This window comes from Saccopteryx bilineata, chromosome 6, assembly GCF_036850765.1.
Source record: "Saccopteryx bilineata isolate mSacBil1 chromosome 6, mSacBil1_pri_phased_curated, whole genome shotgun sequence".
Lineage (NCBI taxonomy): Eukaryota > Metazoa > Chordata > Mammalia > Chiroptera > Emballonuridae > Saccopteryx > Saccopteryx bilineata.
The window spans coordinates 191,328,063-191,355,314 of NC_089495.1; the positions used below are offsets into that span (position 1 = coordinate 191,328,063).

The window sequence follows — 27,252 nt, forward strand, 5'->3', positions numbered from 1 at the left end:
AGAATATAAACTGAGGTATGTCTTGGATCGGCAACAAACAGCAACATGGCAACGTTGTCTGAGTTGCCATGACAGTCATGAAGGTGATATGAGAGAGAGTCCTTGGGACTTTCTAAAACAAACAGCTAGGCAATCTTAAGAAAAACCTAGGAGAGTCATCTGGGTGACCCTTTGACAGTCAATTTCGCTTTCCCAAAGAAAGATGAACACAGACAACTAAGCAGAGCATGAGAGAGATGGATGAGGCACAAAAGGACCTGAAATCAAATAGCATCTTTAGGAGAGACACAGGCCATAGTTCTGGAATACCCCGTTAAACTCACCTTGTTTATTTTTCTTGCCTAAATGACAATCTCAACCCTTATGTATGTAATGCACTTCACACTGACATGCCTAAAGTTAATACTGAAATCAAACCAAGGAGACCTCTAGCCATTTGGATGACCAGAGTCTAACACACAATCATTTTCTACACACTGTTTTCCAGGAAGCACAAGGTCCCAAAAGTGTAACAGGCAAATGTGCCAAAAATAACATCCTACACTATTTGGTGAAGGAAACCAGAAAACAAATATACATTAAATGGAAACACTCTGCAAGCTGGTTTTTACCACAGGCTGTGGGGACAGTTTATAATTAGATTAGCTGAGTAAATAAGACTCATCTTCTTATATTTTTTCCCAGTCAGCCCTTATGAGGGTGATAATGTTGATGCTGACTTGAAAATGTCAAATTGTATGTTGCTTTTCATGCCAATTTTCATGCCTAAATGATCAAGTGAAAAGAACAGTTATAAAGGAAAATAGGGAACATTGTCACATCATCACAGTCAACTACAACAAAACCAACCAGGCTTGTTTTTGTAATGGCCAGCACAGCAATCCAAGGGGAAAGGTTGTTACAGTGGACCTGCGGTCCCTGTATGGTGAGCCATGGTGGGAGACAACCAAGAGCAAGGCCTGGTGAAGACCATGGAACTACAGTGCTGGGACACTGCTCCTTGCTGTACTGTGACAAAGTAGCTAAAGCAAACAAGCAAACTGTGCAAAAAACAAAGTTTTACCTAAACTTTCAGCAACAAATACATAAAAAGCAAATGCTACTATATCTGATGATTTCTGATTTTTTTTTCCTTTTTTTGTATTTTTCTGAAGTGAGAAACAGGGAGGCAGAGAGACATACTCCCTCATGTGCCTGACCGGGATCCGCCCAGCATGCCCACTAGGGGGTGATGCTCTGCCCATCTGGGGTGTTTCTCTGTTGCAACAGGAGCCATTCCAGCACCTGAGGCAGAGGCCATGGAGCTGTCCTCAGCTCCCGGGCCAACTTTGCTCCAATGGAGCCTTGGCTGCAGGAGGGGAAGAGACAGAGAGAAAAGAGAGGGGAAAGGGGGGAGAAGCAGATGGGTGCTTCTCCTGTGTGCCCTGGCCGGGAATCGAACCCAGGACTTCCACACACCGGGCCGACACTCTACTACTGAGCCAACCAGCCAGGGCCTAAGTCTTGATTTAAAATGTCCAACCCTGCCTAACCAGGCGGTTGGAACAGTGAACAGAGTGTCGGACTGGGACATAGAGGAGCCAGGTTTGAAACCCTGAAGTCATCGGCTTGAGCACGGGCTCACCAGCTTGAGAGCAGGTGAGAGCTGGCTTGGGCATGGGGTCACAGACATGACCCCATGGTTGCTGGCTTAAGCCCAAAGGTTGCTGGCTTGAAGCCCAAGGTTGCTGGTTTGAGCAAGGGGTCACTAGCTCTGCTGTAGCCCCTACCCCCATCAAGGCACATATGAGAAAGCAATCAATGAACAACTAAGGTGCTACAACGAAGAGTTGATGCTTTCTCATCTCTCTCCCTTCCTGTCTGACCCTATCTATCCTTCTTACTCTGTCTCTGAGACACACACACACACACACACACACATCAAAATGCCCAACCCTTCACATCATCTAGAATAGTCAACTAGGGAAATTCTGCCTCCCAGGAGACACCAGATAATATGAGAAGACATTTTTGTTTGCCACATGGGGGCGGGGGTGCTACTAGCATCTAGTGGGTGGAGACAGGTAGGGGGTCGCCTCACAGCTACAACTTCACATTTTATTAATCAAGCTGCTAAAGCAGAAAAAATTAATCATTCACTAAAAAATTTTTTCTAAGACAAAAAGCATTATTTCAATAATCTCAACACTCAGGTTAAGCGAGTAATTATTATTGAGCAAATAAACCCTTCCCTTTAAAAAGAGGGGACAGAGGCAGCAAACACAGTTTATACACGTGCGTGGTAAGAGGACTTCCTGCTGTGAGCAACTGAACCATGTCTCCTGTGGGGACGAAGAGGCTCTGCAGGGAATGCCTTCCGTTTTCACTGCTGAAGTTGCCTTTGATGCTCTACCTCTGTGCATTTCGTACCGTCTAGGGCCATGACTGTGCTTTCTCTGGAGCCCTCATGTTCTTCTGCCAAGCCACATCTGTGTCCCAAGGCGGCCAGGACGGCGCTGAGGGTCCAGGCTATATAGGGGAGGCAGGGGGAGCCCCAGAAAGGTTTTCAGCTGGGAAGAGGTGTGGTGAGACTGGGTTTAGGAAGGTCATTCTGGATGCAGGGTGGTGGGGGGTGGCTGAAGGGACAGATGTACAGGGGTGATGGCCTGAGCAAACATACACCTCTAGTCCACATACTATCTCAATGGACGTTTTAAGAGCTGCTAAGAACTTGGAAGACAAGGTGACACGAACCCTGAGGTAAACGCACAAGCAGACAAGGTTCACATTGAATAATGTGGCCAAGAGCCAAGCAGCTGGAATTTTATGGAGGCAAATCCAGAATCCAGATGCTCCCAAAGCCAGAAGGGTTAATAGGAAGATACAGTAGACACTGGCCTTTCAAAATAAAACCGTGCTCCCTCAGCTCCATGCTGTTCCAGCAACAGCGTGGGGCCACAGGTGGAGGGGGCAGAGTGGCCCACTGATGGGGGTGAGGGAGGGGGGTGGACAAGTCAATTTTACTTTTGTCCCTCTTTTTCATTCAATTCACTTACTTTTCTCACTTGTTTACAATAAACATGCATTGATATAGTGCCTCTTTAAACTTTTTTTTTTAATAAAAAAGATACTATGTAAAAAAAATCTAAAAGCAATTCAAAGGCATAAACACAGACACTATTAACACTCTGGACTGACACACAGGCAGACAGTGGTATATGAGTAGGTAAATGTTCGACTTACCGATCCCTTCTCCATCACTCTGTTGAGCATGACCACGCCCCTGCTCTTCTGCTCCCACACCATCTCCCAAAAGTGACCACACGTATTAGGTAAAGGGCCCTGCAAACACACAACCACAAAGTGCATGCCATTTACACAGAAACATACTCCCAGTGCGAGCTCATCATTGGTGGTTAGCGGATAACAGTGTCCTGAGGCAGAGTGGCGGCAGAGGCTGGGACAGGGACCCACCTCTCCCTGCCTAGTGGTCAGTAACCACAATTCTATTTTCTAACACATGGTGAAAGGTCATTTCCCCATCTCAGGGCTGGTTTAGGGCTGACCAACAGAGAAGAAAATGCTGATTCTGCTTTCTGGTTTGAACTGGTCAGCCAAGGGGCTCCACTAGAACCTACCCCTATAAAGGGTGGGTGGAGCATCAGGCAAAAATACTGGGTGCAGGCAACAACAGGCAGTATGGGGAAGTGAGCAAGATGATGCTCTGGTGGTTCCAGTTCCAATCATTTATCTGTGTGACCTTGGACAATTCACTTCACCTCCCCTGACTCAGTTTCTCCATCTCTCTTGCCTAACTACTCATAGGGTTTTAAAAATTAACTATGTTCAAATATATCAAGGCTTTCCCACAGTACCTGGAACATAGTAAACAACCTATAAAACATTAGCTATTATTATCACTGTTAATAATGGTAAAATTGACCATAGACAGCCTTCATCCTTGGATCAAATATCATGAGATGTAGACACACAAATGGTCTGTCATGTGGCCCAAGGGGCATGGTGTCACCAGGGCATGGTGGGGTACTGTCAAGCAGCTGGCCTGTCTCACTCTAGCCCACCTGGCAATGGGCACAGATGTTTACTGGATACAAGAGTATGAATGCTTCAGGTTTGTCTCAGTTTCCAGGAAGGCCTAGAAGGAACATCACCTATGACCTCCATGTCAGAAGGTGTCATCTCCTCCAGCCAGCACTGGAATGGTTTCCATTCTCACCTGTTTTCATCCAAATTTTCCATATTCGTTACATGCTTTCCTTTTGAGTCTCACCACGCTCTCCTTGTCCACGCAAACCTTCAGTGCTCTTTCTTCCCTGAACTCATCTTGGACTTTTTGTTTGAACCAAAAGTCTACACTCCATGCTGAAGGACTCGGACAACAAGGATTACATGTGTAACCCTTCCCAACCAACAGAAAGGCAGCTATTGGAAGGCAGGCATCATGTGGCTTTCTGACTAGCCACCCAGGCCTTTCATCCTCTGACCTGAGCACAATGACCCCTCACTGGGCCTTCCAGTATCACCTTCCCTACCCCTCAGCACCCCAATTTAGAATGGGTCTGAGGAATTAAATATCACATACGATCTGAAAGGATACACACCAGACTTAGCCAGCACTTCATGGGAGAGAGGTGAAGGTGGGCATTGTTGACATTATTCTCTACACTTTTATGCGTCGGCTGTTTAAAAAGACTTAGAAAATAAAAAATGGGCAGGTTTTTCTTGGTTTTGTGGCTTGTAAAATTATTTCCGTCATCCTATCTAGAGGTACAACTTTAGGGTCAGGCTGCTTTGATTCCTTCTGGAAATCCCAGGGTAAAGGGTAACCATGTCAGCAGCTAGATACATCCATGGTGTCACCCAATAAAACAGACAGGAACTTCAGATGAGTCAAGTAACTGCCAGGGCATGGGGCTGGCATGCCAAAGTTTCCATGGTGTTTTTCTTGCTTCATCTGACTTTATACAACCTATTTTTGCTTTGGGCTTCCTGATCCCACATCAAGGTTGAATGGCTGAAAGCAGGAAGGAAGACCTGACTTTTAAAAAGTTCCCAAGAAGTCACTTTTGCTTCAACCTCTTTCTACCAGCTTGCCACCACCAGGGATCTCCTTCTGATCACCCCACCCCAGCCCACTCCAACCACCTCAGAGGTGCTGGGTAAAGGCCTGTCTCCTACTCATATACCAGGAACTTAATAGCCCCCAGAAGTGAACACTGCATGGCTGACATTCCATAGATGACTGGGAGGTGTCAAGGCTGATTTTGGTCATGGACAGGGGGAACTGGGACAGGACAGAAAGGGGCAGAGAAGAAGGACAACAGTGTATATGCCTTCATCTGGCTCCCTGCCTCAAAGTAGCCCTTTGTTCATAGTGCTGGCTTCTCCATAATTTTAATTTCAAAAAACGTTAAGACAGAATTCTGATGTTCAAAATCACCCTATAACCCAAAGTCATATATAATATTGTTAAACTGATATAGAACAAGAAAACAAAAAGAGAGAAACTTAGATTGTTTAGAGCAACTTGCAGGTAACAGATTAACACTTGAGAAAATTAATCAAAAAGAAATTCATTTATCCCCACTCCCAGATACCCACTGTTTTGGCTCATATTCCAGTGTTTCACAAGAAGATAAATTCTGAATTAGTAAATCACCTTTATGATTCTTTCCGTAAAGATACCAAAAGCCAATGTGAATTTTAAGTGATTTTGCATCCTTATTCACATAATCTAATTTTTTCTATACCAAAAAATGAGGACCACGCCACAGAGTTCCATATAGATATCTGGACACAGGTCCCTGGTAACTGCTAGCCCTCCAAGATTTCCACGAGCAGCACTCAGCACTCTGAGGCACGCACTCAGGGAATCACAGAGGTCCAGGCTCTTCTCTGGCCATGGCGCTGCCATGTCTGTGAACAGACCACAGGCAAGTCTGCCATTTTAAATGCTGTTTTGCACAAGCCCAGCAATGTCATACTTCTCAGAAAGATTAGTGTTATAACCAAACAGAATCTCTGAAGGAGGTTTTTTCCCCCTACCCTATTGCTTTTATGGGTTGTTTAAAAGCTGAGCTTCTAAAGGATGTGGCAGATTTCATCTGAGGTGTAGTTAACAGCACTCTAAAATGCTTCAATTGATAGAAGGTAAGGCAAAAACCATTACAAAAAATTCAGACAATCTTGGGTTACCTGGGTAAGAATGTAACTTCTTTGCGCTTCTTCCATTTTTATCAAACTAGCATTGATATAGTCGTTATCTTCCTGATGCAGTTTAATCCGACTATGGTCAACTGAAAGGCAAACCAGAGCTCAGAGGTTAATCCTGGACAACCGAGTGTCTGCACAGGAAGTGCACCCCACAGGAAAAGCAAAGAAGGTGAGCTGGTGACAGTAAGGTGTTCACGCTGGCTGAGGCCATGCTTTTAAAATTGAGATTAGTCATCAATATGGGGATAACTAGTACTTTCAGAAAGGTTTCTCAAGTGTTTGAAACAATGCTAAATAGCAACAGAGACAAGCGACACGACAACATGAATTACGTCCTATTTGGGAAATCTGTTCTTAGGCTGTATCTTCCTATGACACTTATTACTGTCCTCACAACTTGGCAGGCTGGAGAGGGGGTGTCAAGAGGTCTGTTCTCTGACGCCTAACACAGGGTGGGGCGCAAGTAGGTTTACAGTTGTTAATGGAAACTATTGTAATTCATTAATAATAATACAAGAATAAATACTGTGCTTTGTGTACTCACAACTGCAGACCTACTTTTGCCCCCACCCTGCATATACTTTTATAGGGTAGGAGTTTTGAGCACAGCTCGACTTCACCTACATCTGAAGGTTTAAAGATTAGATGACCTAAGTATACAACAGTATGAAAAGTCACAACTTGAATTCTTTTACACAAGTTTCTTTTTTTTCAGTTCAAGTGTAACATTTTAAATGATTCTAAATCCCTCAAAGTCAGAACTGTCATGATCAAAGACATGTAAAACACAGTTTAACTGGAAAAAGTCACTTTGAATCCAAAACACTGAAAGTAGATTAACTGTAACTTTCAGAATAGTGTTTAAAAATAAACTCTCATTTCGAAGTTCTGCCAGGTTAATGAAAGAGCACAGCTACTTTCTTTCCCTTTTACCACAACGCTGTCACAGAAACAATGGCTCTGGAGGGCCACTTTCCTTATCCTACTAGTGCAGCTAACAAGAGCAGGTGGTCTTTTATTCCGGATACAATGCCAGGGATGATTACTTAGGTGACCACCCATAAACAGTATCTTCTCCCCCAGCCCAATGGGAAAGGAGAAGTTATAAGGTTAGGTAGTATGAGGCTTTCATGTTTTAAAGAATTCCAAAGAGCTGTTTTTGAAAGTTAGCCACTGTTTAGAATACTTTTTCTCATTGTGGAGGGTTAATACAAACTGTAATACTTTGATAATATGTAAGTGGGTCATGGAAATAAAATATCTCAAAAAAATTATGTGACTGGCATTGGTGAGTTTTGTGAGCAGGTTCAAACAGCACTGGAGGACTGTGGGCAAACAACTCCTCTGAGCACTAGGTTGTTCACTTGCCACATGAAGACAAGATCTCCTTCTATCTTGGATCATTCCCGCTTTTCTTCAAGAGCACACTGTTTTTTCTATTGGAGTGGAGGTGGGGGAGAAAGGAAATATATGAGAGGTGAGACTGGGGGTAAAAAAGTTTCAGAATGTTTCTTTGGAAGAGTATTTTAAATGCTTTTTATCTCTGTGAAACTGGTTCATAAAACCACGAGCACTGAGCAAACAGGTAGAAAAGGGCCTGACCAGGTGGTGGTGCAGTAGATAGAGCGTCAGACTGGGATGCCGAGGACCCAGGTTCAAGACCCCGAGGTCACCAGCTTGAGCGCAGGCTCATCTGGTTTGAACAAAAGCTCACCAGCTTGGACCCAAGGTCGTTGGCTCGAGCAAGGGGTTACTCGGTCTGCTGAAGGCCCGCGGTCAAGGCACATATGATAAAGCAATCAATGAACAACTAAGGGGTCGCAATGCGCAATGAAAAACTAATGATTGATGCTTCTCATCTCTCTGTTCCTGTCTGACTGTCCCTGTCTATCCCTCTCTCTGACTCTCTCTAATTCAGGGCAAGTACAGCAAAAGCTAGCAATCAAGGGTATCTGCTGGCACTGCTGAAAGATGCAAACTGTAACTAACTGCTCTTTCAAGCTCAGGGCATATGACCAGGATCTCACAGCAGAACCACTCAGCTTTTTAAAAAAAAAAAACACCTTTGATATGCCACAGCTTAGACATGCTAACTCAAAAGAGTATCAGGTGCTGGGACACAACCATGTGTCAGCTGATGACCTAGAACTGCACTGCAGATGTTGCTGGCGTGCACCTTCATTCAGTGAATGATGATCTCAATCACCGTCAATGTTTCACAGCGAGACACTGGGCTAAATGGCTGATGTGATTTTATTTCATCTTTACACGAGCCGACAAGGTCAGTGTGACTACTGTTTTACTGACGGTCAGAGAAGAGAACAATGTGCCCGAAGCCACACAGCTGTAAGTGGCAGGTGAGACACAAGCCCAGGCAGGGAACTGCCGCAGCAGACAGAGGAAGACATGCACTGTACCAGTCTCGGTCCACTTCTACTCCCCTCCCAGGAACCTGGGCGCTGACAATTCAGGGCAGGAGGCACTGCTGACTTTCCTGCAGAACTCCAAAAGCCACCACCCACAACCATGGGTGCAGAATACTTTAGGAGGTGTAAGGAAGTACCAGTTTGAGGAATGACCCACAGAATCTTCTACCCTGGCAGAGAATACTGCCACAGGAGATGGTGGCAGCTATAAACCTTACTGACAGACAATGTTTAAAAACCCTAGAGGTGAGTCAAAAAGGCCTCTGTGGCCTAAAGGAGATGGTCAAGTTCGTGTCCTTTACTTAGCTCCAGTGTCTTGCTTTACACAAACTCTAACATGTTTACTTATCTTCAAGGTATCAGTAAACTGAGAGCCAAGTCCTCAGGAGGCAGAGGAGGCTGCCAGAGGCCAGCAGGCACACCGAGAGCTAAAAACATGATGGCAGCAGGGTACAGGGCATGTGCATGGGGCGGGGAGTGGGTAGCTCAACTAGCAGAGCTGACTTGCATCTTTAGTAAAGGAGGTGAGCAGCTCTCACCCCTGAATGCCTACACAGGGCATCATTACAGTTCAATGCAATGTTTGGGTCTAATAATACTGTTGCTGAGTCATCCAGAAAAGGTTAAATACGCCTGCTCTGTTCTGTTTCAGCTGGTAGGAAAATGATTCATCAGAAAAATAGTCAAAGCTAAAAAAAGTGCTCTGAACTTAGCTGAATTTTCCAGAAATTGAAACCTCACCACTTATACAGTGATAGAAAAGGAATCATTATTATAAGTCTCTAATGCCTTTGTTATAGGAAATAATCAAATCATAAACCTCTACTGCTACTGATTTATAACCAAACCCCAGGGCTGAAGGAGTCTTGACCGAGAGGCCCTGCAGTTGAGGAAGAGCCTGACGCAATAGAAGCAGTGAGACCGGTAATGGCGATGTGAATACTTACAGGGACTGACATCTCTGTACCTGTTTCGGTTTTTGTTCTTGGGAAGCTTGGCCACTCTACATGGGAAGTCACTAGCTTCGTGTCGGATATCCTACAAAAAAAGGACAAAGAGTTCTCTTTTGAAATTTCTGGCATCAGGAATTCATTCAGACATTTAAACGAGCATGAGCTATGTGCCAGGCACTGAGCAAGACCCAGTGAAGAAACAGTATCAAAGACCACCAGGCAGTGTGAGAAACTCAAGGTGGTAATTCAGAGGCATGTACAAGGTCATGAGAGAAAAACAGAAGAGGAACAACTCTATGCCCAGGGTGTAAGGAAGTGGCATGGGGTTGGAAGCTGGACACATGTAGAAGAAGGCAGGGAGATGGAAGGTATGTATGGGGGATTCCACTCAGGAACACCCAGCACAGCAAAGGCACAGGAACTGAAGTTCGGATCTTATGCAAGGAACAGTGAGTGGGCTGGTAGGGAGGAATGACATATGGCTGGAGCGTACAGGTGGGTGGGCCAGACCCTGGAGAGTCTTGAACATCAGGCCTGGGAGTGCCCCCTGTAGCCTTTTATAAAGTTAGTTACTAAGAGCAGATGAAATATACTTTCATGCCAATAAACTATCCAACAGCTTTCCTAGGAGATGGTTAACAAATCTCATTACACTCGACTATCACAAAGAGGAAGTGCCTGGATTATACCTTCTGTAGGACTGATCACACATTGAATTTTGACCCCCTAAATCACCACCATAATTACATTTTTTTTGGTATTTTTTTTGTATTTTTCTGAAGCTGAAAACGGGGAGAGACAGTCAGACAGACTCCCGCATGCGCCCGACGGGGATCCACCCGGCATGCCCACCAGGGGCAACGCTCTGCCCACCAGGGGGCGATGCTCTGCCCCTCCGGGGCGTCTCTCTGCCGCGACCAGAGCCACTCTAGCGCCTGGGGCAGAGGCCAAGGAGCCATCCCCAGCGCCCGGGCCATCTTTGCTCCAATGGAGCCTTGGCTGCGGGAGGGGAAGAGAGAGACAGAGAGGAAGGAGGGGGGGTTGGAGAAGCAAATGGGCGCTTCTCCTATGTGCCCTAGCCGGGAATCCAACCCGGGTCCCCCGCACGCCAGGCCGATGCTCTACCGCTGAGCCAACCGGCCAGGGCCACCATAATTACATTTAAAAATCTTTCCTTTTTAATTTGCATTTTATTATTTTTAAAGGACAAACCCACACAACAATGTGAATGTACTTAATGCCACTAAATTGTACACCTAAAAATGATTACAATGATAATTTTACTACAATTATGTATAAAAAAAAGATAAAACTCATGAGGTGGGACAGGTGAGAAGACAACAGTAACAGCACTTAGGAAGCTGGAAATCGGACTGATTAGCAGCTGGCAGGACTTACAAGCCAGCAGTGGGGAAAGTGGAGAACCACCTGATTTCTACCAGAATCCTCCAAAGGCTCAGGCAGTGCTGTCTCTCGGGAAGGACAGGTGGGGCTCACTGCAGTGTGAATCTGTCAGGGTGGGGCTGTCTGAAAGGAGCTACATCTCTACCACCCCTACTGTCTGCCCCCCTCTGGCCGCCTCAGGAGTCTGCAGAATTCTGGAGATTTTCTGGAAAACATAAATCAGGAGGCGGAGTACTCTCTAGTCTAGATAGAGTAGACAAGAGGAAAGAGCAAAAGATACTATCACTAGGGTATAAAACTGACAACTCCCAAGAGGCTCAGTGGCCAAGTAAGTATTAACAAGCCTGTTACACGTGCTCAGAGCTCTTGATCTGCCTTGTAAGCTCCTACTCTTCTTCATGTGCAGACAACCAATGGTTACAAGATATAAGAGGAAAGCCTCTAGTATAAAAGAGATTTACAAGAAAAAAACCCTGTTCTAATAGACCACAGAGAAAAGAAAGTTTTAGACATATATATTAATATACTAAGAAAGATAAGGAAAGATAATATACTCAGAAAGATAAGATATCCATGAATTAAGAACAGGATGTTACATAAATAAACAAAAATGTCACCTGGAACCTAAAAACAAGATAGCAGAAATGATAAGCTTAATTGAAGAATCATAAGATAAAGATAGAAGAAATTTTCTCAGAAAGTAAACTCAAACAAACAAAAACAACCACAATAGAAAATTAGGCAAAACAAAAAACACAAGAAAAAATGTAACAAAAAAATAGTTCAAGAAAATCTTCCAGACCCACCAAGTGCTCATCATAATAATAAAAACAGACCCACACAAAGGCATATTAACTTGCAAGTCCAGAATCCTGCAGACAATGAGAATATTCTATTAAATTTCCAGGAAGAAAAAATAGATGACCTTCAAAAGATAAGGTGATCAGAACAGCTTCTGACTTTGCCAGAAAGACACTGAAAGCTAGATGGCAATGGAGCACTGTCTTCAAAATTCTGAAGAAAAAAGATTTCTAACCTAGAATTCTATATCTAGCCTAATAATCATCAAGTGAGAAGGAACAATAAAAACATTTCCAAGTATGCAAGGTCTCAAAACCTTTACCACCCATGCTCCCTTTTCTCAGCAATCCAGTGGAACATGTGCTCTACCTGAGGGGAGGATAAACCAAAAAAGAAAAATATAAGATATACAGGGAAAACAATCTGATATAAGAGCAAAAGCAAAGGAGAATTCCCCAAAAGCTGGGAAAGGAGGAGTTCCCAGGATGATAACCATGCACGGATCTAGGAGATATGTAGGCCAGATTAAAGTAGAATGACTCAAGAGATAGGTATGTCAACAATATGCCTTTGTCCATGTACTGTGACTGAAAGGACCAGAGAGAAGTGAGGAAAAGGCCTGAAATATAGGAATAGGGGAATCTAATTGAGAAGAAAAGCAAAGCAGTCTCAAGGTGATGATAGGTCTGTGTGACAGGCATACAGTCCAACCAACCCAGAGAGGAGAATGGTGGTATGTAGTAGGGATGTTTGCAAGAAAAAAAACAAAACCAAAAAATCACCTGAAACTGCTCTGTCCAACACAGCAGCTACTAATCACACATGGCTGCCGAGAGCACTTGAGGTATCTGAAAAGAGGTTATGTAAAGTGTAAAATACACATTGGGTGTTGATGACTGAGTACTTCAGAAAAAAAAAGTAAAATGTCTCAAATAGTTTAAATATTATTTGTTGAAATAACATGATGAACATTCTGGGTTAGGCTGACTATATTATTCATTTTATCTGCTTCCTTTAACCTTTTTCACTGTGGCTACTAGAAAAAGTAAAATTACACGAGGGTTGCACTGTATCTCTACTGGAGAGCACTAAGTGACCTTGAGGAAAGTTGTTCTGAGAAGCTATCAGAAGGTATGGGAAGAATTAGCAATACGTAGAAAGAATACTATGCAAACGAAAAGAACAAGGCAATTATGAACTATAGGAAAAATTTTTTTAAATGAAATAGTACGGTACAACACTACCTGTGACTACAATAGGCAAATAACGTAAATAATATTGTTTTTACCAAAAAATATATCATATTGGGAGGATGGCAAGAGGAAGCAAAGGGGAGGAAAAGCAGGAGATGGCTGTTTAAGAAAATAAAATTTAGCCTGACCAGGTGGTGGCGCAGTGAATAGAGCATCGAACTGGGATGCCGAGGATCCAGGTTCGAGACCCCCGAGGTTGCCAGCTTGAACGCGGGTTCATCTGGTTTGAGCAAAGCTCACCAGCTTGGACCCAAGGTCGCTGGCTCGAGCAAGGTGTTACTCGGTCTGCTGAAGGCCCACGGTCAAGGCACATATGAGAAAGCAATCAATGAACAACTAAGGTGTCGCAATGCTCAACGAAAAACTAACAATTGATGCTTCTCATCTCTCCGTTCCTGTCTGCCTCTGTCTATCCCTCTCTCTGACTCTTTCTCTATCTCTGTAAAAAATAAATAAATAAAATTTAGTTTAGTAAAGGCCTAAAATAGATTTTAAAATTAAGGTATACATAGAGAGTAATATGCACACATATTAAATGTGAAGTTTAGTAAGCTTTTCTAGTAAATTCTGAGATATAATTTACAAATAATAAGATACAACCCATGTTAAGTGTTTCTCTTCTTTAGAAGAGACTATGGGAAATAGATGCTGACTCTGAATACAAGTACTTATATTTCATTTAGCAAAATAAAAATGCCAAGATTACAGTCTTAAAATTGAGTGATAAAGTATCTTTAAAATTAAAGGTAATTACCAATAGTGGTTAAGAAGAAAGTAAGCAAACTACTGTGCCATAAAATTTTAGATACAATTACAGCAAAACAAGATTTGTGTATTCTAAAACTATCAAAGGTAGGCTAACTTTCTAACAGCTATAGAAAAAGGAGATTGCTCACTAACAAGTGTAAACTGATTTCCATCACAAGCATTAAATATCCCTATTAGATCTTTTAGTATGCTGATTGAAGAATAAATAGTGCACTAAGTATGTAAAATTTCCATAAAATAAAATAAAAGCCTTAAAGCTGATGACAAGAAGCTGAACACTGGGTAATTTAGGAGCCAAGCCAAAAAGGAAATGATAAACTTGCTGTGGAACAGTTTCCCAGAAATATGTCCTAACCAAAAACGTAGAATAATTCAAGAATTATCCAAATGTACGCCAGCATTTCAGGGATGAAATAGCACTAATTTAACAAGACAACACATAATTTACCAATGAATACCAGGGGATAACATACTTATAATAAAGCTCTGGTAACAATGAATTCATGCCCAGAGTGAATTAATTTCTGTATCTGTTCAGGAAAGCCCATTATCCATTATTCAAATACCACCCAAGTCCAATTAGGCAAAATTCAAACAGGTGAAAAGCTATCAATTTCTGATTTGAGATATCTATTTTTCTTGAAAACACAGAGACATAAAGGCCAATAGAGCCTTGCAGAAATACGTTCTTTATAGTAAGCACTAAGTTAAACATAGCAAATTTGTTTTTAACCTCCTTTTTTCTTTAGTTTCACAACTGGGTGAATGTCTCTTATTGGTTCTGTGGTAAAATGCATTATTCATTTTTAAACTATGACAAGGCCCTGGCCGGTTGGCTCAGCGGTAGAGCATCCGCCTGGCGTGCGGGGGACCCGGGTTGGATTCCCGGCCAGGGCACATAGGAGAAGCGCCCATTTGCTTCTCCACCCCCCCCCCTTCCTCTCTGTCTCTCTCTTCCACTCCCGCAGCCGGGGCTCCATTGGAGCAGGGATGGCCCGGGCACTGGGGATGGCTCCTTGGCCTGTGCCCCGGGCGCTGGAATGGCTCTGGTCGCGGCAGAGCGTCGCCCCCTGGTGGGCGTGCCGGGTGGATCCCGGTCGGGCACATGCAGGAGTCTGTCTGACTGTCTCTCCCCGTTTCCAGCTTCAGAAAAATACAAAAAAAAAAACAAACAAAAAAAAACTATGACAAGCGTTGAGGTAGAGAGCATACCTCATCCTTTTGCAGCCAAAGTCTGATAAGAAGGACCTAGATTCTCACTTTTCAAACTCCTCTCTAGCTCATGGCCACATCCCAAGTAGGCACTCAACATAATTTTGCTGACTGAATTAATGAATGATTCTAAAGGCTCTCAAAACTCCAAGTCCTTAATTCAGTGGTTCTCAAAGCGTGTGCCAGGGTGCACTGGTGTGCCCTAGATTTCCAGGTACGCCTTATGGTATCCCAGAGAAATATGTGCCTGTTGGGGACCAAAAAAACCAACAGGGTTTTTGGAGTTTAGATTTTTGGGGGACAGAGGTGTGGGGAATTGGCTGTAAGCTGACAGTCTGCCCAACCCCCCACCTCACTTGTCTGATTAGGTTGCAAAAGGCTGTTAAACTGTGGTGCTGATTGTTTATACTACCCCCAATGTTCCCAGAAAAGACTGGAGGCAAGTTTCTTCTATCCTTTGTTTGGTGTAAAGTTAAGATGATATGTATGGTGGGGGTTTTCTGCATTCAACATAATTAAGAGTAAAAAGAGAGGAATTTTTCAATGTATTGACGAGGAAATGAGAGTTTGCCTTTCAAAAATATATATATATATATGCGCCCAAACATTGAAGAAATTGCTAGGACACACATCAGGCTCATGTTTCTCATAAACACATCAATGAAAAAACACATTCACGCCAGGACCTGTGGAATTTACTAAATCTTACTAAGAATATATCTATAAATATAAAAAGATAACTTTTTGTCGTTTTTTTCATTTTTAACCCCTTTTTAAGAATTCTCAAAAGCATAACTCAAAAAATGTAACATAAAAATGTTTTTTAATTTCAGAATAAATTTAAATTTTTCGTATTTATTTCATTTAATTACCATAAAAGCGTGCTTCGACAAGTGTTATATTTTCTTTAATATTTGACTTAATTATTATAACATATTTCTCAGAAATTTATATATAGTGCACCTACAATTATTTGTAGGATTTTATATATATATATTTTTTTTTCTTTGTATTCCTCTGAAGCCGGAAACGGGGAGAGACAGTCAGACAGACTCCTGCATGCGCCCGACCCCGACCGGGATCCACCCAGCACGCCCAGCAGGGGCGATGCTCTGCCCCTCCGGGGCATCGCTCTGTCGCAGCCAGAGACACTCCAGCGCTTGGGCCAGAGGCCAAGGAGCCATCCCCAGTGCCCGGGCCATCCTTGCTCCAATGGAGCCTTGGCTGCGGGAGGGGGAGAGAGAGACAGAGAGGAAGGAGAGGGGGAGGGGTGGAGAAGCAGATGGGCGCCTCTCCTGTGTGCCCTGGCCCGGAATCAAACCCGGGACTCCTGCACGCCAGGCCGACGCTCCACCACTGAGCCAACTGGCCAGGGCCTATCTGTAGGATTTTAAACGTGCCCTGACTTCAAAAAGCTTGAGAACCACTGCCTTAATTCTATACCAATGCTACATTTTTATGAAACAGAAATGTTCCTGAAAGGGAAAATGTTTAAGCAAATGTCTTATCCAATCTTATTTTGTTACGTTACGTGTTACAAAATGAAAGTTACTGGAACAATAACAACTATTATTATTATTATTTTTTTTTTTTTTTGTATTTTTCTGAAGCTAGAAACCGGGAGAGACAGTCAGACAGACTCCCGCATGCGCCCGACTGGGATCCACCCGGCACGCCCACCAGGGGGTAATGCTCTGCCCCTCCGGGGTGTCGCTCTGCCACGACCAGAGCCACTCTAGTGCCTGGGGCAGAGGCCAAGGAGCCATCCCCAGCACCCGGGCCATCTTTGCTCCAATGGAGCCTCGGCTGCGGGAGGGGAAGAGAGAGACAGAGAGGAAGGAGAGGGGGAGGGGTGGAGAAGCAAATGGGTGCTTCTCCTGTGTGCCCTGACCGGGAATCGAACCCGGGACTTCTACACGCCAGGCCGATGCTCTACCACTAAGCCAACCGGCCAGGGCCACTATTATTATTTTGCTTTGCAATTGGGCCAGAGAGTCCTAATGAGACAGCACCAAAATACTACAACATTGATTCAAAGAAACGGTTATTTTTTAATATATAGTTCTAACAGTGATGTTTAAAGTCTCAAGGAAGAGAAAACTCCAGTGACACCTTTTATTCATTAGGTCTGTGATGAACTGCAAAGTCCCTTAGCACCTTTAACATGTTCTATGCTCCCCCCCCTCCGTTTACAAATGGTCGCCTAATTTGATTGTTTGAGCTGTTAGCTAGTACTTTATGGAAGCTATTGGCTCTCAGAAATGGACAAGGCAAGCTAGACTGAAGGGAAATGCAGAAGTACAGTCAAGGCAATACTTTGAAATGTGGTAAGTAAATACACAGGATATACATTTCCTGGAAACCTAGCAGTAGTCCCCACTGAACAGGGTGATAAGATATAGAAATTGGGGGAAGGGGGTGCTAGTCTAAAATTTTAGAATCCAAATCTTCAAAATAACGTGTGTTGAACAAATTTTGATAATCATAAATCTCAAATGAGAACATAAAATTTCTATATAATAAATGAGAAATACACAAATAATGAAAGTCAGAGGTTAAATGTCTTTCAAAGTTAAAAGCAATGCTATTTCCTTTATATAGAGAAGTTAAGGGAACAATATAATTTACTACAAAGACCTTAGGAAAATACTTTTATTGGAATATGCAAGTCATATACTAAATACTACTAAATTTTAAGATAAACTACAATGCTTACATAATAAGAAAGCTTAAAATATAGTTTGCCAATCAATACCAACCTTGTTTTGGCTGAAATGTTAAAAATTATTACTTACGAAATAAAAAAAAAACTGTTGAAAAGTAAACCCAACACCTAAGAATCCTTTGTGGTAGCTGAGGGGGGCAGGGTGAGGAACAAAAGTAACCATTTTTAAAAGACTGCAGGATATACAATAATCAGCCCTGCCAGAGCGTGAGGAAGTGTTGGGTCATCTTATACACTGGTCTGGGGCGAGGTTAAAAGATAATGGAGTTACAATCACTAACAGAACAATTATGTACATTTGGAAAATGACATGGAAAAAGCATAACCAAATTGCTTTACAAATTTCCGACAAATGAGAGGATGAGGCAGGAATGGGAGGTATGAAATACTCTTCATGAAGTTGGCAAGGGAGCATCTGGTAGAGGCGATGGGACCAATTTCACGCTGTGATGTACACCCTGTGTTCTGAACACAAAGCAATGGTCAATTAAATATAGAGAAAAGCACAAAGGCACAGCTAGGCTCAAAAACAGAACAAGAACAAATGAAAGGGAAACAAAGGTCGCCCACTCAAACTGATCTGCAAACAAGGGACCAAAAACCAGAAGATAACTAATTCTGAAAAATAAATCCACTCCATGTGAAATGTGCTGTATAACCCATCAGGTACTTTAAAGACATATAGGTATATTTAAAATCAGGGATAAATAAAGGAATCATATGTAATAAAATGTTATAAATAAAAACAGAAAGAAACCAGAATAAGTAGATAGGAAAGAACAAAGGAGATTCTGGAAATGAAATTGATAATCACCGAAATTAAAAAACAAACAAAACAAAACAAAAACCCACCTCACCAGAGAGGGTAAACTCTATGTTGACTACAAAGAAAGGCTAAGCACACTGAAAGCTCATAGAGAGGAATGCACTAGGAGTGCACTAGGAAACACGAAGGAACAGAGGACAGAGAGGCCTCAGCACACACACACGAAATGGGTCAGCTCAGACACATTAGGATAAGGGTAAAGTTGTACAATATTAAGGATAAAGAATCTTCAAAATAAATCACAATTTTTTTGGCAGCTTATTAGAGCTTTAACATTGTCATTTACTTGATTTTCAACAACTCTAATGCAAACATGGTTAGCAAAGAGGTATAAAATAGTTCTTTCAAGTGTATGACTTTAAACCTTATTTTTACACATCTTAATAGTATCTGCTTTTTTTTCTTTAAATCACTTATGTTTTCTGTTCAATGTCATGAATTTCACCTTGGGCAAAAATCAATAGGCAGAAAATGAATCAGTCTTACAGTAATTGATGTCAATAAAACATATTGGAACCAGTATCTTTAAATGCTGAGAACCACAAAACTATTCCTGTAAGAGAACTGTCTAAAAAACTGAATCTACTTTCACTTCTGTTTTGTTTACCTTCTGCTTTCCATAAGGACAGTTTAAGTATTTCAGGCCCTGCGGTTGCTGCACTGCTGGAGGACAGTGGTGCAGTTGACTAAGGCCACACGAGCTGGCAGACATCTGGAAGTGGAAGGTTTACACCTTCCTTTACAGGGAATCAGACTGCCAACCACCAGCTTCCTCCCTTCATGGTCACAGGGAGGAACCTCATGAACCCACATGACATTCCTACTCTGAAATGACTGAGAACCGTAATTATAAAACTGGTATGATACTTCTGTGCATAATTTAGAATGTGAATGGGGGGGAATAGAATGTCAAAATGAAGGCAGATTTGGTTAAGAATTCCTTTAATATTCTCAGAACATGATTCTGATAACATAGCAAAAAAAAGGGCTTTTGCATTATCAACCAAATGAGTTTTCTAAATATAAATACTTTCTAGATGTAATATACTTTTCTATAATACCATTTGAGAGATTAGGGATGAAGAAAGAAAACATGACCAATGTCCAAAAGCATTCGGTGATAGTTCTTCAGTGAGACACAAAAACAAAACAACTTGAGAGAGAGGAGAAGCAAGTGACCAGGCTCTTCCACCTGGCTCTCCAAAGAGCTCTGTGAATGTAAATTAAGAAAGCAATGTTCAGATTTTTTTTTTTTTTACAGGGACACAGAGAGTCAGAGAGAGGGATAGATAGGAACAGACAAACAGGAACAGAGAGAGATGAGAAGCATCAATCATCAGTTTTTCATTGCAACACCTTAGTTGTTCATTGATTGCTTTCTCATATGCGCCTTGACTACAGGTCTTCAGCAGACCGAGTAACCCCTTGCTCAAGCCAGTGACCTTGGGTCATAGCTGGTGATCTTTTTTTTTTTTTGCTCAAGCCAGATGAGCCTGCGCTCAAGCTGGCGACCTCAGGGTCTCGAACCTGGGTCCTTCCGCATCCCAGTCCGACGCTCTATCCACTGCGCCACCGCCTGGTCAGGCACAATGTTCAGATTTAATGTATGAGTCTCTTCAATTCAACCAAACAGTATATACTGAGTATGGACTATGTGGCAAGCACTAAGACTATGAATGTTGAGAGGCAAAAGTCCTGCCACCATAGACATTCTGTTCCAGTGGCAGACAGCCAGGTAAACAGATTCTAAGTTCTGTGTTAGGTGCTGTCACATGTAACTCTCATAAACACATCCATGACTAGTCATCAAGGTTACAGAGGAATAATAGTGTAACAGACGAGGTAAAACCCCTGAACAAGTGGATACTCTACCTATAACCCCCTGCCCACCATCAGGATCTGATCACTCTCAGAAAGGCAAGATGAATGGATCAAAAGTAGACCCAAGGCAGGTGACTGATGGCTCTGGAAAGTGTGACAGGTCAATCTGTGTTTGCAGCCAAACTGAGAGCAGATTCTGCAGGTTCCAATTCACAGTCAGTGAGTGCCTGGTTCTGCCTCCCCACAAAGTGCTAGTAAATCTAGACCCAATGGGCTTTCAAAACTAAGGAACTGAAATGCCCTTCTAGGACAAAGCTCTGAGGAAAGAGGAGGTTGAGATAAAAGCTAGGATGGAAGGAACAGGGAAGGCAGGTCTTAGAAAGTAAAAAGTCATTTTAAAAATCACAAAGACAACTGAAAAGAGAGCCTGAGAGCCCTGAGCTACAGCATCTGTCTGATCCACCCCTTCTTACCTAAAACTACAGGGAAACACTGTTCACTTAAAAATGAGCAGACAGGAGACAGCTGAGTTCCAAACAGCATTATCATGTTAAAGAGAAGAAGGGACAAAACAATATCCTCACAGAAAATAAAAGAAAGCTAGAAAGATGACTACTAAATTAACAAGCTAAAAGACATTAAGAAAATGGTAGAAGCTATGAAAGAACAACATAAATGAGAATGAGAAATTAAGAAACAAGGTAACTGGAAAAAAGAAGAGCTTAAAAGAGGTGAAATCAGAAAACATTTTCAGAAATGAAAACAAAACAAGGAGGAACATAAGAACAAATAAACATTTAAAGCTTAAAAAAAATAGAGTTTTAAAGTATTTAAAAAGAAATAATCAAATAGAAATAGGGCCTTACCAGGCGGTGGCGCAGTGGATAGAGCATCAGACTGGGATGCAGAGGACTTAGGTTCAAAACCCCAAGGTTGCGGCTTACCAGCTTGAACGCGTAGTTAATGGATGTGACCCCATGGTCACTGGCTTTCTGAAGCCCAAGGTCACTGGCTCGAGCAAGGGGTCACTTGCTCTGCTGTAGCCCCCCGCCCCCATCAAGACACATATGAGAAAGCAATCAATGAACTAAGGTGCTGCAACAGAGTTGGTGCTTTTCAACTCTCTCCCTTCCTGTCTGTCCGTATCTGTCCCTCTCTCTGTCTCTGTCACACACAAAAAAATAATAAAAAAAGAGGTTCTTGTCTTATTACTATAATTTTTCTATAAGTTGAAATTATATTTAGTATTTTTTCACTTATTTTTTAAATTAAAAGATTTTAGGCCCTGGCCGGTTGGCTCAGCGGTAGAGCATCGGCCTAGCGTGCGGAGGACCCGGGTTCGATTCCCGGCCAGGGCACACAGGAGAAGCGCCCATTTGCTTCTCCACCCCTCCGCCGCACTTTCCTCTCTGTCTCTCTCTTCCCCTCCCGCAGCCAAGGCTCCACTGGAGCAGACATGGCCCGGGCGCTGGGGATGGCTCTGTGGCCTCTGCCTCAGGCGCTAGAGTGGCTCTGGTCGCAGCATGGCGACGCCCAGGATGGGCAGAGCATCGCCCCCTGGTGGGCAGAGCCTCGCCCCATGGTGGGCGTGCCAGGTGGATCCCAGTCGGGCGCATGCGGGAGTCTGTCTGACTGTCTCTCCCTGTTTCCAGCTTCAGAAAAATGAAAAAAGAAAAAAAAAAAAAAAAAAAAAAAAAAAGATTTTAAATTTTGTGGAAATGAAAGAGGCAGATAGATAAAGAAGGTCAACATACACATAATCAGCTGAGTCCTTGAAGATGGGAACCAAAGCAATGTAACAAAAGAAATGCAATATATGATCAGACTTTGACATAAAAGGTTAAAATAAAATCTGCTAGGAATCTAAGCAAAAAATTCCAAGCCACTTATAAGGGAAAAATAATTAGACTGTGAAACCCCAAGAGCAATACCAGAACACAATGAAATGGCATATTTAAATTACTTTAGGAAAGAAAACATAGCCCAAAGGTTTTTAATATATAGATAAAACGGCCTTCAAATATAAAGACTTCAGACAAATTATTATGAACATGCACTGTTAATTTATGGAATGTTGTTTTCCATAAACACTTTCTGAAGAGTATGGTAGAGAATGAATGTCAGGCAAACAATGACTAGAGAAACACAGGAAAGAGCTCAGAGTGAGCATTAATATTTATTAGTAGGTCTAAGACAAAAGGATGGTTGGAAGGGAGACAGTGTACTATATAATGTAGAGTAAGTACACTATCAAAAAGGGAGTGTGGGAGGCAGAACAGGAAGAGTTTTTAAAAAGTAGAATAATCTTGCTGATTAGTTTCATAGATATAAACAGAATCCTCAGATATCAACTGTGAACACTTCAAATCAGATGCTGGAGGAGAGGGAAGAAGAATAAATGGTAACAGTCATGCACCATTTAACGGCGGGTATACATTTTGAGAAATATGTTGTTTGGCATTCTCATTGTTTTGTGAACATCACAGACCGTACTGACAGTAAGCATGTATGGTAATCATGTTAGCAAAGAACCATTAGAAAATACAAACATTCCTAAATACCAAAAGACTTAATCAAAATCTCTCCTCTAAAATTATAAAAATAACACTTCTAGTACTTAATAAAAGATATAATGAAAAATAAACTTAACCAACGTTAATAATCTAGCTGCATTTACTCTCCCAAACTTTTCTCCAAACATAAAGAATTGCCTGACCTGTGGTGGCGCAGTGGGATAAAGCGTCGACCTGGAACACTGAGGTCGCCGGTTCGAAACCTTGGGCTTGCCCGGTCAAGGCACATATGGGAGTCGAAGCTTCCTGCCCCTCCCCCTTCTCTCTCTCTCTGTCTCTCTCACTCCTGTCTCTCTAAAAAATCAATAAATAAAATATTAAAAAAAAAAAAAAAGAATTCTTACTGCTTGTTATATAGATTGGTTCACACTGTACGTATTATTTTATAATACCTGTATCTTGTCATTCAGCCATCTACCCTATCTTAATTTACTCATGTTGTTTTTTTAACTGGGTTTTCTATGTGCATCAATCACATTGGCAAATAGAATAAATCTGTCACTCCCAATATTTGAGCAGTAATTTAATTTTCTTACCTTGTTAACTTTATCTAGAACCTCCAAAACAATGTTTAATAAAGGCTGGGGTAAAACTCAACATTTAACAGTTCAGGTTTGTTAAACAGGTTCTTCTATTTAAGTAACTTCCTTCTATTCCTATATATTAAGTTTTTCCCTATGTTATTATTAAGTTTTTGTTACTAAAAACTGCTGTGGCCTGACCAGGCAGTGGCCAGTGGCGCAGCGGATAGAGCGTTGGACTGGGATGTGGAAGGACCCAGGTTCGAGACCCCGAGGTCACCGGCTTGAGCGCGGGCTCATCTGGCTTGAGCAAAAAGCTCACCAGCTTGGACTCAGGGTCGCTGGCTCCAGCAAGGGGTTACTCAGTCTGCTGAAGGCCCGCGGTCAAGGCACATATGAGAAAGCAATCAATGAACAACTAAGAAGTCGCAATGTGCAATGAAAAACTAATGATTGATGCTTCTCATCTGTTTCCATTCCTGTCTGTCTGTCTGTCTTTCCCTGTCTATCCCTCTGACTCTAACAGTCTCTGTAAAAAAAAAAAAAAAAAAAAATATATATATATATATATATATATATATATATATATATATATATATATATATATAAAACAAAAGAACTGCTGTGTAAGTCCAGCTAGACTTCAATAGTTATTGTTCATTAGGCTTTTTTTAAAAAATTACTTTTATTTATTCATTCATTCATTTTAGAGGGGGGGGAGAGAGAGAGAGAGACAGAGAGAAGGGGGGAAGGAACAGGAAGCTTCAACTCCCATATGTGCCTTGACCGGGCAAGCCCAGGGTTTTGAACCAGCAACCTCAGCATTCCAGGTCGATGCTTTATCCACTGCGCCACCACAGGTCAGGCTCATTAGGCTTTTCAACTTTTTTTTTCATGGCACAAACACACACTAATTACTAAGGTCAGTGCTCCCGACTAAATACAACCATTTTCATCTCATGGCACAAATAAATTAGTTACTAAAGAAGAAGAAGTCAGGGCCTTTTTTCTTTAGTAATTAGTTTATGAGTGCATGAGAAACAAAGGTTGAAAATCACTGCATGGCCCTGGCCGGTTGGCTCAGCGGTAGAGCGTCGGCCTAGCGTGCGGAGGACCCGGGTTCGATTCCCGGCCAGGGCACATAGGAGAAGCGCCCATTTGCTTCTCCACCCCTCCGCCGCGCCTTCCTCTCTGTCTCTCTCTTCCCCTCCCGCAGCCAAGGCTCCCTCAGAGCAAAGATGGCCCGGGCGCTGGGGATGGCTCTGTGGCCTCTGCCCCAGGCGCTAGAGTGGCTCTGGTCGCAACATGGCTACACCCAGGAGGGTCGCAACATGGCGACGCCCAGGATGGGCAGAGCATCGCCCCCTGGTGGGCAGAGCGTCGCCCCCTGGTGGGCGTGCCGGGTGGATCCCGGTCGGGCGCATGCGGGAGTCTGTCTGACTGTCTCTCCCTGTTTCCAGCTTCAGAAAAATGCAAAAAAAAAAAAAAAAAAAAAAAGAAAATCACTGCATGGACAGAACTCCCTTTTTTCTTTCTTTTTTTTTTTTTGTGTGTGACAGAGACAGAGATAGAGAGAGGGACAGATAGGGACAGACAGAAAGGGAGAGAGATGAAAAGCATCAAATCTTCATTGCGACACCTTAGTTGTTCATTAATTGCTTTCTTGTATGTGCCTTGGGGGGGGGGGAGGCTAGAGCAGATGAAGTGACCCCTTGCTCGAGCCAGCAACCTTGGGCTCAAGCTGGCGACCTCAGGGGTCTCGAACCTGGGTCCTCCACATCCCAGTCCGATGCTCTATCCACTGCACCACCACCTGGTTAGGCCAGAACTCCCTTTTTTCAATACCCAAAATCCTTAACCCGACAATCACACCTACCTAGTTTTTCTTCCCAAATCCTTTTAATCTGCTTTGATAGAGTCCCTTGGCAGTTATCTCTTGCTTTTAAATTTTTTCCAGCTATCGGTTGCTGTGCTTTCAGCTACCCCATGCAACTTAAGGACCAGCATCAATCATCTTGGCTTCTCCCTGCTCTCTTCCAGCTTTCTGAACTTAGTTATTCTAAAATGACTCCCTATTTTTCATTTATCGTGTTTCTTTCCTTTTGACACCCCAAAATTGTTTGTTGGGGGTATTTTTCTGATTCTAAAGAAAATATATTTTCATTTAGAAAATCTGAGCAACACTGAAAACCAGACCACATATGAAAATCATAAGACCACTGAAAATCAACTGACCACATGTGTACCAGCCAGGGTGGTGAATATCTTTCTGGTTATTTATCCCACAGAGGGGGGTCAGTGGAAAATCAGACAATCTATTACCATCTGAGAAGAACATTCACTCAAGATTAAGAGCAGGAATCTCAAAGCCTCCTTTGTTACTGGTACTTGCCATGTATGTTTATTCTTCTACTTACTCTGCTCTGCTTGAATTACTGGCAACTTGACATTTGTATCATTGTCAGGCCTTTTTCAGACAGATTGACACTTAAGTCCATTTTGAATGGCACTAAATGTTCTCTCTTGGTTAGAAATAATCCAAAGTATCTTTCAGCAGCCAACTGAGAAACTATAAATTGACTGAAACTGTCTGTAACAATCAGCTGGCTGGTAAAGTATATTCAGACTCACAATTCTGTTTTCAATCTATTTATTTCTCTTACAAGTAGCTGCTTTCTTAAGCAGGCTTTGAGAAAACACACAAAAACAAGAGAGGGACTTATGATTAGGGGAGGGGTGTTTTTTGAAGGGAAAAAAACCTAAAACTAAATTACATCAAAAATAGCATTACTAAACAATAGTGTGTGGAACACAAATCACGCACACACAAGTGAGTACCAGGTAAAACTGGGGATATCTGAATAACACAGACAAACAGTATCAATGTCAATATCCTGGTTGGGATATAGTACTACATTCAGTTTTACATAGGGGTAGCAAACTGTACAAGGGATCTCTCTGGATTATTTCTCACAACTGCACATGAATCTACAATTATCTCGGTAAAAATTTCAATTAAAAATGGCAAAATGTAGACAAAATGTTTATAGTACTTATACAGTACTGTGTAGTGATAAGAAAAAAAAATTGTTTTCCACAGTAAACATACCACTTTATAATAAAATATATGATTGGAAAAATAAGAATTCTTAACAAGGGGAGAAAGGATATAATCAAAACCTGGAACATTTAAAAATATTTTATAAAATCTCAAAGAATATGAATAAAAGGATAATAAGTGTTTAACAAATCATGGGTTTCCAATATAAGATAAATTCTTAATTTGTAAATACTGAATAAACGAAGGGGAAGCACTACTCTCTACTAGTGAAGAATTAACTTTAGCAGTCATTACCTGAGGAGGTGATGTACTGCGGAGACCAATGCCCCAGCCACACCGGCCTCCCCCATGTTCTTGAAAATTGCTAAGGCACTTTTAACCACAAGTCTCACCCACCCCAACCTTCAGGCTTCACTTAAGCATCCAGGGACTGCCTCAAACCAACTCAAAGCTCCTTCTTCTACACTTTCATTGCACCTTTTATTTTTCTTTTATAGCACTTCCTCCACAATTAAATGAGTCATTTGTGTGACTGTTTCATGTTGTCTTCCTCCTATGACTACAACAGAGACCACGGTATGTGCTTCTGATCTTCCCTGAATTTGTCAGTGCGTAGCACACTGCTTGGCAACTGCAGTCACCCAATCAAGTTTTAATGAATTAAGTGCTGACATTATTTATATGAATTTATAGAT

The 27,252-nt window shown here is 42.2% G+C and overlaps 1 protein-coding gene across 2 annotated transcripts in view; it reads right to left on the reverse strand.

Moving 5' to 3' along the window:
- PTPN1 (protein tyrosine phosphatase non-receptor type 1) overlaps window positions 1-27,252 on the reverse strand; it is a 63,452-nt gene that overhangs the window by 13,562 nt on the left and 22,638 nt on the right. Inside the window, exons 2-4 of one of the 2 annotated variants that reach the window (XM_066234663.1) lie at window positions 9,587-9,677; window positions 6,196-6,296; window positions 3,223-3,321 (exon numbers count right to left, since the gene is read on the reverse strand). In XM_066234663.1, coding sequence (XP_066090760.1) covers window positions 3,223-3,321; window positions 6,196-6,296; window positions 9,587-9,677 — 291 coding nt within the window. The remainder of the gene's footprint in view (window positions 1-3,222; window positions 3,322-6,195; window positions 6,297-9,586; window positions 9,678-27,252) is intronic. The other variant, XM_066234664.1, reaches the window with a different exon arrangement.